General features: G+C 38.8%; 1 protein-coding gene across 5 annotated transcripts in view; it reads right to left on the bottom strand.

Annotated features, from left to right (window-relative positions):
- Positions 1-12755, bottom strand: part of ect2 (epithelial cell transforming 2) — a 190415-nt gene that overhangs the window by 82964 nt on the left and 94696 nt on the right. For all 5 annotated transcript variants that reach the window (XM_039811660.1, XM_039811664.1, XM_039811662.1 and 2 more), the window contains one exon: positions 10263-10382. In XM_039811660.1, coding sequence (XP_039667594.1) covers positions 10263-10382 — 120 coding nt within the window. The remainder of the gene's footprint in view (positions 1-10262; positions 10383-12755) is intronic.

Genomic DNA, 12755 nt, shown 5'->3' with positions numbered 1-12755 from the left:
GCCTCCTTGGCTTTCCTCTTTTTTTTTTCCGGGCCTGTTTTTGGGGTCCCGCCTGGGCCCGGGCGGCTCTGGGGGCTTGGTTCTGTGTTTTTTTTTTCTTTTAATTGTTTTTTTTTTTTGGTTTTTTTTTTTATTTAATTGATTTAGGTTTTTGTGTTTTTTCTTGTTTTTTTGTTTTTGCTTTTATTTTTAATAACAAAAAAAAACAACTAAAAAAGAACATAAAAAATAAAAAAAAAGAAAAAACAACATTACGTTTCGCAAGTAAACTCTTATTTTGTCTTGTGTTCTAAATGGAGAAAAAAAATTTAAATGGGAAAAGTATTAGAAGAAATTTCACAGTTCTAGGTGATTTCACGGTTGATTTGTTTAACTTTTTCACTGTTTTTTTAAGTTCAATAAATGCAACATCTTTCCAAAAGTCAATGAGTAATCATGTTAAATAATAGTGATTTTAATATTAACCAAAATAATTTCCATATTCAAGCAGCCCTAGCTCAACGTGGGATTTGCTATTATGTACTGTTGGCTGTCTCCATTTATTTATTATTTCTTTGATTTTTATCATGGAGCTGACGGGTGCTGATTTAGGACACCAGCTTGGTTGTCATGAATGTCGCAGAATGGCCTGAGAAACCTGACTCAATTAAAATACCAATACAATATTATTCTATTTCAAAAGGTAAACTGGCGATGTGTAACTTTCAGTTTGGGTTGATTCTAGCGGCCACTTTGGAAAAAAACAGTAGTGTTTTTACCACACCTGCTGTTGTAAAGATATTTTCTTTACAGTGCTTTATTGCCCACTGTATATTACTGAGTTAGCATTACCAGGAGGTCATATCGTCGCAATGAATATTTTGCTCAGACAGAAAATCATTAATTTACACTAAGAGAATAAGTTACAGATGCATTGTTGCATTTCAAGTGTTGCATACAGTAACTTAGCCTACTTTGGATGTATTGTGAGCTAAACCGGGTAACGTTATAACTCTCGCTGTGTCACGAGCCAAAGCATTAAGAGATTCTTGTAGCAAGGAACATAGTATTAACTTATATAGCGCATTTCATGAAACCCAAGTACGCTTTACATAAGTACAGGGGGACGGGAAAGGGTAAGATAATAGTAGGCCAACACGGACTGTGAAATTATTAAAAACCGGGCGTTTAATGGAAGAGGGCACTAAATGGAAGAGGACGTAATTCAATCTAGACTACTGGCGTACAATCACATCGCGATTTGTAAAGTTATTTTATGAATGAAATATACATATTACATAACTGAGGGCCAATATGGGGACGTTTTTGAATCATTTACAATCCTGTAATTGTCTCCATCTGTTGAAAGCCTGACCGAGATTGACTCGGTTTCGCCCGTTGTCTTTTACTTTCCCTTTTAGCCTTTAGCTGTTCTTCGTTTAATTTCCTTTTCTATGATAGCCCTGCCACAGTATCAGCCATAAATACAACAGATAACTTCTAAAATAAAATAAAAATACAATTAGGCCTATATAAAGAAAGCTCCTGCTACATTTTACATGGCTGGATACAACAACACAGGCTTTTCTGATGTTAAGGTGAGACACTACAGGTGAATAGGGTAAAGATTTTAACTTATAGATATCACCATGAAACTTTACCAGTTGATTACTCACATGAATAGGAAAAAAAAATGTATTGCAAGTTTTCTGTAATTTTATGTTTAAATATGCTAATCAGGCTATAGCTAATTAAATATCCGCTAATTTGCATATATTTTGACGTAACGAATCTGACCATTGAAAAAAAACAAGGTTCAAAATTATTTTTGCATTTTGTTGATATATTCAATGAAAAGTTACATTACCAGAGGGTATTAAGAATATCTCCTTTTGTTACCCAGAAAATACTGCCAATAGCCTTAAAAAATGTATTTCCACCTTATTTTTAAGCATAAAATGTCATAAATCAGGCCAAGAATGATATATCAACAAATCCCTCTGGACAAACCTTCACAATATAGTTAGGAATACAACTGTAAAGTTTGGTGTATATGTAGGTGCTACAGAAGTGGAAAATCGTCACGTGGAGTGTGAGAAAAAACTCATTTTGGGAAAACGGCCTTTAAACATTTTTAATGGCAAAATTCCACTAATTTCTATTGAAAGCCATGAATTAAAGACAAAATATGCTTTAGGTCCGAGTAAAATCCATGTATCACACTGTTTAACATCCAAAACTTATCATTGCTTCATCCATCACTGATCATAACATCCAAAACAACACATCAAAACAACACATCAACATTCCGTCACACACTAAAACCAAAACCTAAATATATCCCACCCACAGTAGACGTCACAGCAACATCACGTGACTTCTGGGTTAGGGGGGACACTATTGGCTTTTGAAATCCTAACCATGTCGTCATCCTTCATTGCATTGACAGTTACGACTGTGTTCTGAAGCCACAATTTCTCCATCACAGCCAGCATGGCAGAGGCACCCTCATTAAATATAGAAATCGCCATATTGGCTGCAGCCTCAACTCTGCTTTTACCCACAAAGACTGTTTTTGGATATCGGGCCCATATGACCGAGTTGAGGCATTCTGAGTACCTCCATGCTGCATGCGCTTGAGCAGGCTGTCACTGGACATCCGGTGATAGACAGGGATGAGCTTCTGACCCACCTCCCATGATAAAAAGTTTCCTGTGTGAAGCCTATAGCTCTCTGGCTTTTCTCCATTCTCCTCTGCTCTGCTCTCCTGTACCAACACCAGGATGGATTACACCTTATTCTGTCCCTCTATGTTCAATAGTACTGTATTAATTCGCTGGTGCATTTCTTTATTTTCCCACTAAGGGTCAGTATCTCCTTTAGTGTTTTTTTGGGGTTCTTCTTCTATTATATATTGCGTGCGCGAGACGGCGCTCAGTGGTGATGTGTGGAGGCAGCAAGCAAAAAGTTTGTTAAATGCAGTGAGAAAATGTCCAAAGGAGTTGACATGCTACATTCCTCTCAGACCCCTTATATATTTGGGAAGCTTTGACATGCCATAATCTGTAAGTAATTATGGAGGAAATATTTATTCATAATTCAAATTGAAAGTCCAAAGAGAAAAAGCGAGATCAAATTAAAAATAATTATATTTTTAAAATTTTCCATTTGGCTTTGGCTTTTGAATTTAATATTTAACTTTTGAATTTCAATTTAACATTGGCTTTTAATTTTCATTTAATATTTGGCTTTTGAATTTCAATTTAACATTGGATTTTCATTTTCATTTAATATTTGGCTTTTGAATTTAAATTTAACATTGGATTTTCATTTGGATTTAATATTTGGCTTTTGAATTTCCATTTAACATTGCCTTTTCGTTTGGACTTGACACATGTCAATGTAAATGAGGAGGCGTGGCCCAAAGACTGGTGGGAGGGTCTGAAACAAAAGGGGTGCAGAGGCACCTTATGAACAGCAGGGGGAGCTGACTGCTGAGGAACATCTGTCTGCTGCTTCAGGCTGGCTTGGCCTCTTCTTTCACATGATAGAAAATGATGATGTAGGCTAAACACAAATGACATTTCATGCAACAACAGTGAAGTTTTCATGTAGTTACTATAATTGGGCCTGTGTTAGTGAGGACTAGATTAGGACTGTATTTAAAGCTGATTCTGGTTCCCAACTTCGCCCCAGGTGTCTGTTTAAAACACGACTCAGACAACTTCTCTCTTTTGATGTTATATTTAATTAAGCAACAGTAGAAACATGGGTGTGGGTAGCTCTGCTTACGTGTGTTTGTGTGGTCAGATCTCGAGGACACACACACACACACACACACACACACACACACACACACACACACACACACACACACACACACACACACACACACACACACACACACACACACACACACACACACACACACACACACTCTCAACCGGATAGTCATCGTCCGAACTGCGACCTCTCCTTTTTATTTCTCTCATTTTTTTCTCCAGGTGGTGCGCGCGGTGTGAGGTGCGTGTCCGCGCTATTCTCCAACATGTAGCCTACTCACAACAATCACTCCTGATTGACGGCCTTTTGTACAGCCCGTGTAGGCTACTTTTTCAGACTTCCAGCTAACAGCGGTGTCTGTGAGCATCACTGGCCGGCCAGGAGGGAGGCGATCCCGGCCACCACCAGCTGGCTGTCCCGTCAGACTGAAGCTTCTGACAACATCAGAGAAAATGTGGAGTTGGCCATCAACGTTTGTAAAACTGCCCATATTCAAACTCTACACAGTTAATTTATCACATAAAAAAGTCTCAATAGTGAATTTAGTGGTGGAATAGCAGATGAAAATTGTAAAAAGTTTCCAGCTGTTTGCTGCTGCTACTACGGCAAACTCCCGATCTAGATTATAGAATCGATTGCTTTTTTATAATTTCCATCTGCTATTTCACCACTAAATTCAATATTGAGACTTTTTTATGTGTGTTAAACAGACACACCTGGGGCGAAGTTGGGAACCAGAATCAGCTTTAAATACAGTCCTAATCTAGTCCTCACTAACACGGGCCCAATTATAGTAACTACATGAAAACTTCACTGTTGTTGCATGAAATGTCGTTTGTGTTTAGCCTACATCATCATTTTCTATCATGTGAAACAAGAGGCCAAGCCAGCCTGAAGCTGCAGACAGGTGCTCCTCAGCGGTCTGCTCCCCCTGCTGTTCATAAGGTGCCTCTGCACCCCTTTTGTTTCAGACCCTAACACCAGTCTTTGGGCCACGCCTCCTCATTTACATTGACATGTGTCAAGTCCAAACGAAAAGGCAATGATAAATGGAAATTCAAAAGCCAAAAGCCAAATATTAAATCCAAATGAAAATCCAATGTTAAATTGAAATTCAAAAGCCAAATATTAAATGAAAATTAAAATCCAATGTTAAATTGAAATTCAAAAGCCAAATATTAAATGAAAATTAAAAGCCAATGTTAAATTGAAATTCAAAAGCCAAATATTAAGTGAAAATTAAAAGCCAATGTTAAATTGAAATTCAAAAGCCAAATATTAAATTCAAAAGCCAAAGCCAAATGGAAAATAAAAAATATATATATATATATTTTTTTTTTTTTAATTTGTTCTCGCTTTGTTTTCTCTTTGGACTTTCAATTTGTATTATGAACAAATATTTCCTCCATAACTAATTAGTGGTCAATTTTGTTGATCTAAGTCAAGCTAATGTCGTTAGCTTCTGTTTAGTATGTGGTTTCACAATATCGTATAAGTCAATGTTAGCACTGTTTTTCTCACAATCCAGGTCGTCAGGTTGTACATACAGGCAGTGTTGGGAAGGATACTTTCAAAACATATTTCGTTACAGAATACAGAATACATGCCCACAAAAGTAATTTGTAACGTATTCCGTTACGTTACTCAATCTGAGTAACGTATTCTGAATACTTGGATTACTTCAGGATTACTTCCACATTGAATTGCGTTTTATAAGTGTAGGAATGCAGCTATCACATCCAGCTTACTAAACAGGCCTATAATGGTGTGTTCTTTTTATTCCAACTAGCTGAATGTGTACCTGAACAAGCAGTTAGATTATTGTATTGGTAGTCCCGAACTGCATACTACAAAAATCTAACCGCAGTCTTGCTACCATGAACGTTAGCTAGCATGTCAAACGGGGCTAGTCAGTCTTTAAACGGCTCGGGAGCTAGTAACTCAGCACGTAGGAGAATGTAAAGTCGCACGTCAATGTTAAAATAGCAAGGTGACCAGTAAAACTACAGCAGACGACTACCCTTGGCTAATTAAAAAAATAGCTTACTTTAAGATGCTTCTTCAGGTTGGAGGTGGAGTAATTTGGACGCTGAAAGGAGGTTAGTTGCTGGCAAGTAGAGGTTGCACTGCACAGTTATTTCATTCTCCCTGTTCGTTCTTTAATGTGAAATGCTGTTTGAATTTCCAAGATAGAAACTTATTCCTGCCCTGGCTCTGTCGTGCCGGTTCCGACTCCATTGTGACTGATCACGCAAATAGCTATTTTTTTCGATTTCATATCGGGGCTTCTGGAAAATGCATAGAGTTGCCTTAATTTAGTCAGAGTGAATAAACTTGTGAAACAGATAAGTATCGTCATGTAATCCATTGATTTCAACAATGTAACTGTATTCTAAATACCAACTATTTAAATTGTAACTGTAACGGAATACAGTTACTTATAATTTGTATTCTGAATACGTAACGCCGTTACATGTATTCCGTTACTCCCCAACACTGCATACAGGTTGTAAAAGTAAAACGATAAGTTTATGTTTTCCAGTGTAGCTTTGACTAAGGCTTGCTGAGTTCATGTTCTACTAAATCTAACTAAAGAGGAAAGAGCTGTTATACTTTAACAGAATAGTGAAAAGAGAAACAAATTTACAACTTTCTTCTACAGTAGCAGTAAATAATGTTGGGATTACAGATATGTTGAACAGTATTTTGAACTGCCTGTAAATCTGTGTACTGAAACTGTAATCAGCTGCAGTATATTCTGCAACCACATGGTGGCAAACTGATACAACCTGAATTATTAAAAAATTTAATTTGTGATTCTTATATGATCACTTCCAGCATTTAAATTCACAGCTATGAGTCTTGGTTTGTTAAATAATGTATTTTTAATACAATTTGTTTGTATGTTCACAGTTTTACAAAATCTGAAAAAAGAGAGGTCTTCATTAAAAGGCACTAAGAAGAAAAACTGTCTAGTCATTCCGGTAACCACCTGCTTTTACTGTATGTTTAGCTCGCTGCATAGGCTGAGTAGCCACACACTCAACCGAGGGCAGAAGACACCTAGTGTGCGTAGGATTTTCATCACTAGACATGGAGTGGAGGAGACCTGCCCATATTTCTGCCTTCATCTGATCCAGTGACCCTTGATTATTTAGAATAGCCCCCCTGTAATAATTCTGCAAGGCTTTACATTTCTTGGCAGTGAGCTTACCCTGACCTTTTCCCCCCTAACTTACGCTCAGCACTCAGTTTCCTAAGCGCTGTGCCCATGCGCTTGTGAACGTGATTTATGCACTCAAGCTTAACAATTGCATGTCCAGGGTATGGGTTGAGCGCAACCACCTCCTTGCTGTGAGATAGACCTGGCCCACATCCTCTTGGCTGCCTCCTGCTCCATGGCCTTACTTGACCCTGAGAATCTACATGACTCTCCTTCCAGCTTTCAAATTCCTCCTGTGTAATCTTACCACCTCGCCTAGCACACTCTCTCAGGGTACAAGCATGGCAGTAGGAGGATAGCAACTCAAAGTCCACTACCAGCCCAGTGAGGATGTCGATGCACACACCAATGCCGTAGTGGGACGTGAAGCCTCTCTTCTGCCAGGTGCCATCAAAAGATACACTGATATTTATTATGGCATCCTCATCCTCCCTTACTATCTCAGCCACATCAGGGTCAATATCTGTGTATGCCTGCCTGATCTGGTCCCTGGTTCTCTGCAGTGACTCCAAGCCTCTCTCAATTTCAGCAACTGAAATTAAATGTATAGTTTATTACTAACTGTTCATCCATATTATAAAACACAAACGGATGGAGGCCATAATGTATAATGCCATAAATGTTACAGAGAGAGAGAGAGAGAGAGAGAGAGAGAGAGACGGGGAAGATGTAAGACAAGAGATGGGATGTTTCCCATTACTGCTAAACATACAGATACAAGCTTTAACATTTTGAACACATCTAAATGTAAGTCAAAAAGACACATTCCATTTCAAAGCACCTAAAATCCAAGAGCCAAATCCTGAAAACAGTCCTCTCAGTCAGCTGATGGTGAAGCTAACTAACCTCCCATCAGCACTGGTTCAAAACAACTCAACAGAACAAAACTAATTATGAATCATTCAAAAGATCAACATTTAGAACATTGGAGAAAGCAAACAAAGTAGACTAAATTGTTATTTGACATAGTATCTGCACACTGTCAGAGATACAAAGAAGAGACGGATCCTGACTAAACACAGGCTCAGTGACCACCAGCTGGGTCAGACAGACAGGTCAGAGAGAGACAGACAGGCTCAGTGACCACCAACTGGGTCAGACGGAGATACACTTCCTCCTCCACTGTGAAAAATTATCTTCACTAAGAGATTTACACATTGGAAAAATAGCCAAAAAAATAAAATTTCCCAAAGTTAACACTAGAAAAGAAGCTGGTAGTTCTCCTAGGAGAAGGGACAGCAGCTCTACTGACAACTAAATATGTATCTGCCTGCGACAACCTGAGGGACTCACAACCACTTTAGGATCCCACAATTACAGATTTGTTTAGTATTATATAGTAATTATATTATACAAAAACTGAAATGTGTTGTGTAATGTAATTGTTTTGTATATATAGTGTGTAAAGTATAGTATATATGTGACACCTATATATTTAATATATGACATGTAGGCTATGAATTTCTGTAAACTGCTTTGGAGAGAGAGAGAGAGAGAGAGAGAGATATACCATACCTGTTACTGTCCTTTGGTGTCTCTGATACGTTTTAACATGAAGGCCAGGAATCGCAACACTGCTGATTTTTTTTTAGAGCTGTGTATCCCAAGCCTAACTCGTGCGCTAACAGCACCATTCTCACATTCACGTCAAATGCCACATTGTTCCTGGATACGTCTTGAAGACGCGTCGATGTATAAACACTTTGCCTGAGACTGCACTCTAGTAGTAAACTACTACAGAACCCATGATTCTTCGGATCGATGTTGATTTTCAGCCCTGTCTCTGCGCAATTAGGACAAATTAAACCACCGATCAGTTCATTCATACGCGCTACATGAACTATCAGCCACTGCTGTGTGGCGCTGTCATTACCTCCACTGTCTGAAAACTCCTGTTTTCTGAACGACGCACTTTGACGACGCAACTTACGCATCGACGCACTTTGTGATGGCATTTCATAATCTTCTGTCTTAGTTGGTAATCCCCTGTGTTTTTTTGCTGATGTCAACGGTTTTCGGCTTCTCCGAGAATTTTACACAGCTATCTTTCGACATTTTTAACTACCGCGGAAATGTCAGAATGCGTCACGTGACGATTCTGAACGAATCACGTAGTCAGAAATTGGCATCAGCCAATTAGATTGCGCATTTTGAGTTAAATCGCCCGTTTTACTTTCATGATTGGTTGCTGATAAACCGGAAATGACCATATTTGGATCCGACAGCATTGCAAAGGAGAGAGAGAGAGAGAGAGAGAGAGAGAGAGAGAGAGAGAGAGAGAGAGAGCTTTCTAATGGTATATGAGATGACAGGGTGCAGACAGCGATCGCGGAGCAGCGGGATGATTTAGAACGCCAACTTTTGATGAATTTAGGCGAAATCTACACACGCCAACAGACAAAGTGTAGTAAAATAACGACCTAAATGTGTATTTTGGAGCTGTATTTACATTTTTTTTCAGCACAAGTCTGAAAGAATACATGTTATTGAAGACAAATAGCCCAAAATCTCAAAATTGACCAGTGAAAAATTTTTTTTTTTGCCTGCCGTGTCTCACCTTAAATGCCTTAAATTGAGATTTTTCAGTTACTAATACAGAGCCTGTTGAAAACGATAGCTTGGCCTGTGGTATTGCTGCTTGTAGAATTCTTCAAAACCAAATTGTACCACAAAATTACTTACAGAAGGACCCCAAACCACTTACTCCACTGTAGCCTATAGCCTACTACTGACTTACAGTGTAGGCTACGTCTACATCCGAGGAAAACATTGTCGGCCTACCAACTACTGTGTTTACCTGACAGAGAACGGGGCAGATTCAGAATGTAATCACAAAATATCACAATGACAATGAGGAGTAATCAAACATTAGTGTCATGGACTCATGGCACATATCTGCGTTCATCAACCACCAGAATCGGACCATTTGTGTTTGTGTGTGTGTGTGTGTGTGTGTGTGTGTGTGTGTGTGTGTGTGTGTGTGTGTGCAGAGAGAGAGAGTGAGAGTTGTCGTATGATCGTTAACGAATTTAGTAGTAGTAGAAATAAATACCCCCCTCCCGATGACGCTGCCAATTTAGGGGACATCGCCCAACCCTAATAGATGGTTGAAGGCAAGTAAAGATTCAAGTAAGGGGTTCATTGATTTGAAGAGTTAGAGATAGTCCAAGTCTAATCTGAAGGTTTACCTACGGCCCTGACCTATGGTAAAACAGCTAAATTAAGTCTGAACATGGTTCTGCCTAAGATTTTTATGGGTGCTTGTGTGTATTCTCACCTCAAGGCAGTCATTGAAGAGGAAGAGTGTGACATGTTCTCCACGGTCACAAGGCTGATCTCCCAGGGCTATTGTTTCTACTCTGTAAACCAGACTGCGATGGGAAGACAGCAAGTTGGCCTGCAGAGAAGACAAAGCACCAAAAGTAAAAGAAGTGTTGAGAATAGGCCTGCACGATATTGGAAAAAACTGACATTGCAATATTTTTTTTTCCTGTGATATATATTGCGATATGAAAAAAAGACACATTTTTACAAGAGGACATAAATAGCCCTATTTAGAAATACTAAATCATTCTCAAGTACTGGGGTGATTTTGTAGGAGAGTGCATCTACAAAGAAAATACAAATGAAAATGGAAATTTTCTTATGTAAACCAGTCTTTGTTGAACTTCAATGCTTTACAAAAACCAAAGCAAGTAAGCGCTGTGACTACTCTTCTGAAGTGATTTTGGAGAGAGAAATTAAAAAGAAATACACTGGTTGACTGACATGACACCATTGTGTTCATATAATATCAATCCAGGCTAAAGTGAATGATATTAATAATGCATGCATGTTGCTTCCTCTAAATTTATCTTATAAAAAGTAAGTTTTTGAGCAACTCACCGCAGCTGTCGTTTCCGGCCGCAGCCATTTTATCTAGGGCTGCAGCTATCGATTATTTTAGTAATCGAATATTCTACCGATTATTCCATCGATTAATCGAGTAATCGGATAAGAAATACTTAGTAAGAAATACTTAGTAAACAGCAATAGTAAATATTTATTATTGCTGTTTACTAAAAAAAAGGAAACCTGTCGCTTGTATATATACAAAAGACTGGTTTCCTTTTTTAGAAAAAGCAAAAAATTGTATTGCCAAATTCCAAGACCCTTAAAAAGAAATACATTACAATAGTACATTTTTGGTGGCCCAAATGTTAATATTTTTCACAACTTACCCCTTCTTGCCTCTGGCTCTTTGCACTGGATATGCAAAAGAGTTGTTCACTGACCAGAGGGTTTACAGCAGCGCTACTCAACTACACTGTTCCGGGGGACACATTTTCGAAGCCTAATACACAGTGAGGAGCATAGCTATATCTATGGTGAGGAGAAAGAATAAAGAATGCATGATGACGTCATTCACGTGCATATTAAGTAGCCATGCGGGGGGAGGAGCCGGTTTGTCTCCGGCAGCAGCTACATTTCCAAAGATTAGAAGCAAACTAATAAAAAGTTACACTACAAACCGACAGCTTTCGTTTTAGCTTGGTAAAAACATCGCTATTAGTAGAGTAGCATGTTGTTGGCTAGTTGTGTAAAACATCGCTATTAGCAAAATAGCATGCGTGTACGCTAGTTGTTAAACAGCGTGCGGAAGCGAGCAGCAGACGTTAGCTACCTTGTGTCGGGTTGGCTCCGTGGAATGGATGAGTACACTGGAGGTTTGTTACAGAGGTGATGTAGCAGCATGTTTGCAGCTTAAAATGATCCCAAACTTTCTGTCGTTTTTCTCGCCTGTCTTCTCCCTTTTAGACCCTCGCTATTTTCGTCTTCCTTCATTTGTAATATGGGCGCCCCAGTCTTGTGTCCGCAGAAGCGCAAACCTCTTGTGCGCTAGTAATAATCCTCCGTGCGGAAACAGTGAGCCGTACAACCTTAATTACATTGATTTAACGAAGCTTCGAGGCAAAGAATTTTGCTTCGAGGATTTTTTGTAATCGAATTATTCGAGTTATTCGAAGAATCGTTGCAGCCCTAATTTTATCAGTCAAAAACAATCGATTTCCGAATGCAACGTCTAACAAGGAGGAGAGTAAAGACGGAAAGCTCCTAAAGCTTAGTTCCATATAAATGCACGGATAAGTCGTTGTTTTGTCGTTACTGAAAAACAATATTGACCTTGTAGTTGAAAAAGGAGCCTCATATGGAGTCCGTTCATTCGCATTCGGATATCGACTCGTTTTGACTGCCGAGGTGGTAGTGGCCGGAAACAACAGCAGCTGCGGTGAGTTGCTCAAAAACTCTTTTTAGTAAATCTGTGTACACAAAGAATGTTGTCAATGCTTTCGTTAAGGTGTAGAGCTCCTGGTGATACTTGAAGCAAAGTTTCATGTTGTGTCGAGCCTTCTTAGTATTTAGAAAATAGCTATTTTGAGACTAGCATAAGAGTGCCCCTAGCACTCCCATTCAAAAGGCCATTTGACCCAAAAACGAGAATACGGTGAATCTTAAAAGTGGCGATTCGGTCCTAAATATGCTTTTAAACTTGAGTTTGACTCACGTACATTCACAAAAATACCCTAGGATGCATTTTGGCGAGAGTTACGCTTTAAGTGCAAGGTCCTTGAGATGATCACCGCCCGCAACATCTTCTAATAGTCTTCGACGCGAAAGTGGTGCCAATGGACATTAGGGCTGTTGGAACGAATTCAGAAAGTCAAATATAATTCGAATAGTAAAAAAAATCAATACTATTTGAATGCTGAAATCACTATTCGAATGCGAT

This window comes from Perca fluviatilis, chromosome 9, assembly GCF_010015445.1.
Source record: "Perca fluviatilis chromosome 9, GENO_Pfluv_1.0, whole genome shotgun sequence".
NCBI lineage: Eukaryota > Metazoa > Chordata > Actinopteri > Perciformes > Percidae > Perca > Perca fluviatilis.
The sequence above is the reverse complement of the archived record's forward strand: the minus strand, read 5'-3'. Positions and strand labels throughout refer to the sequence as shown.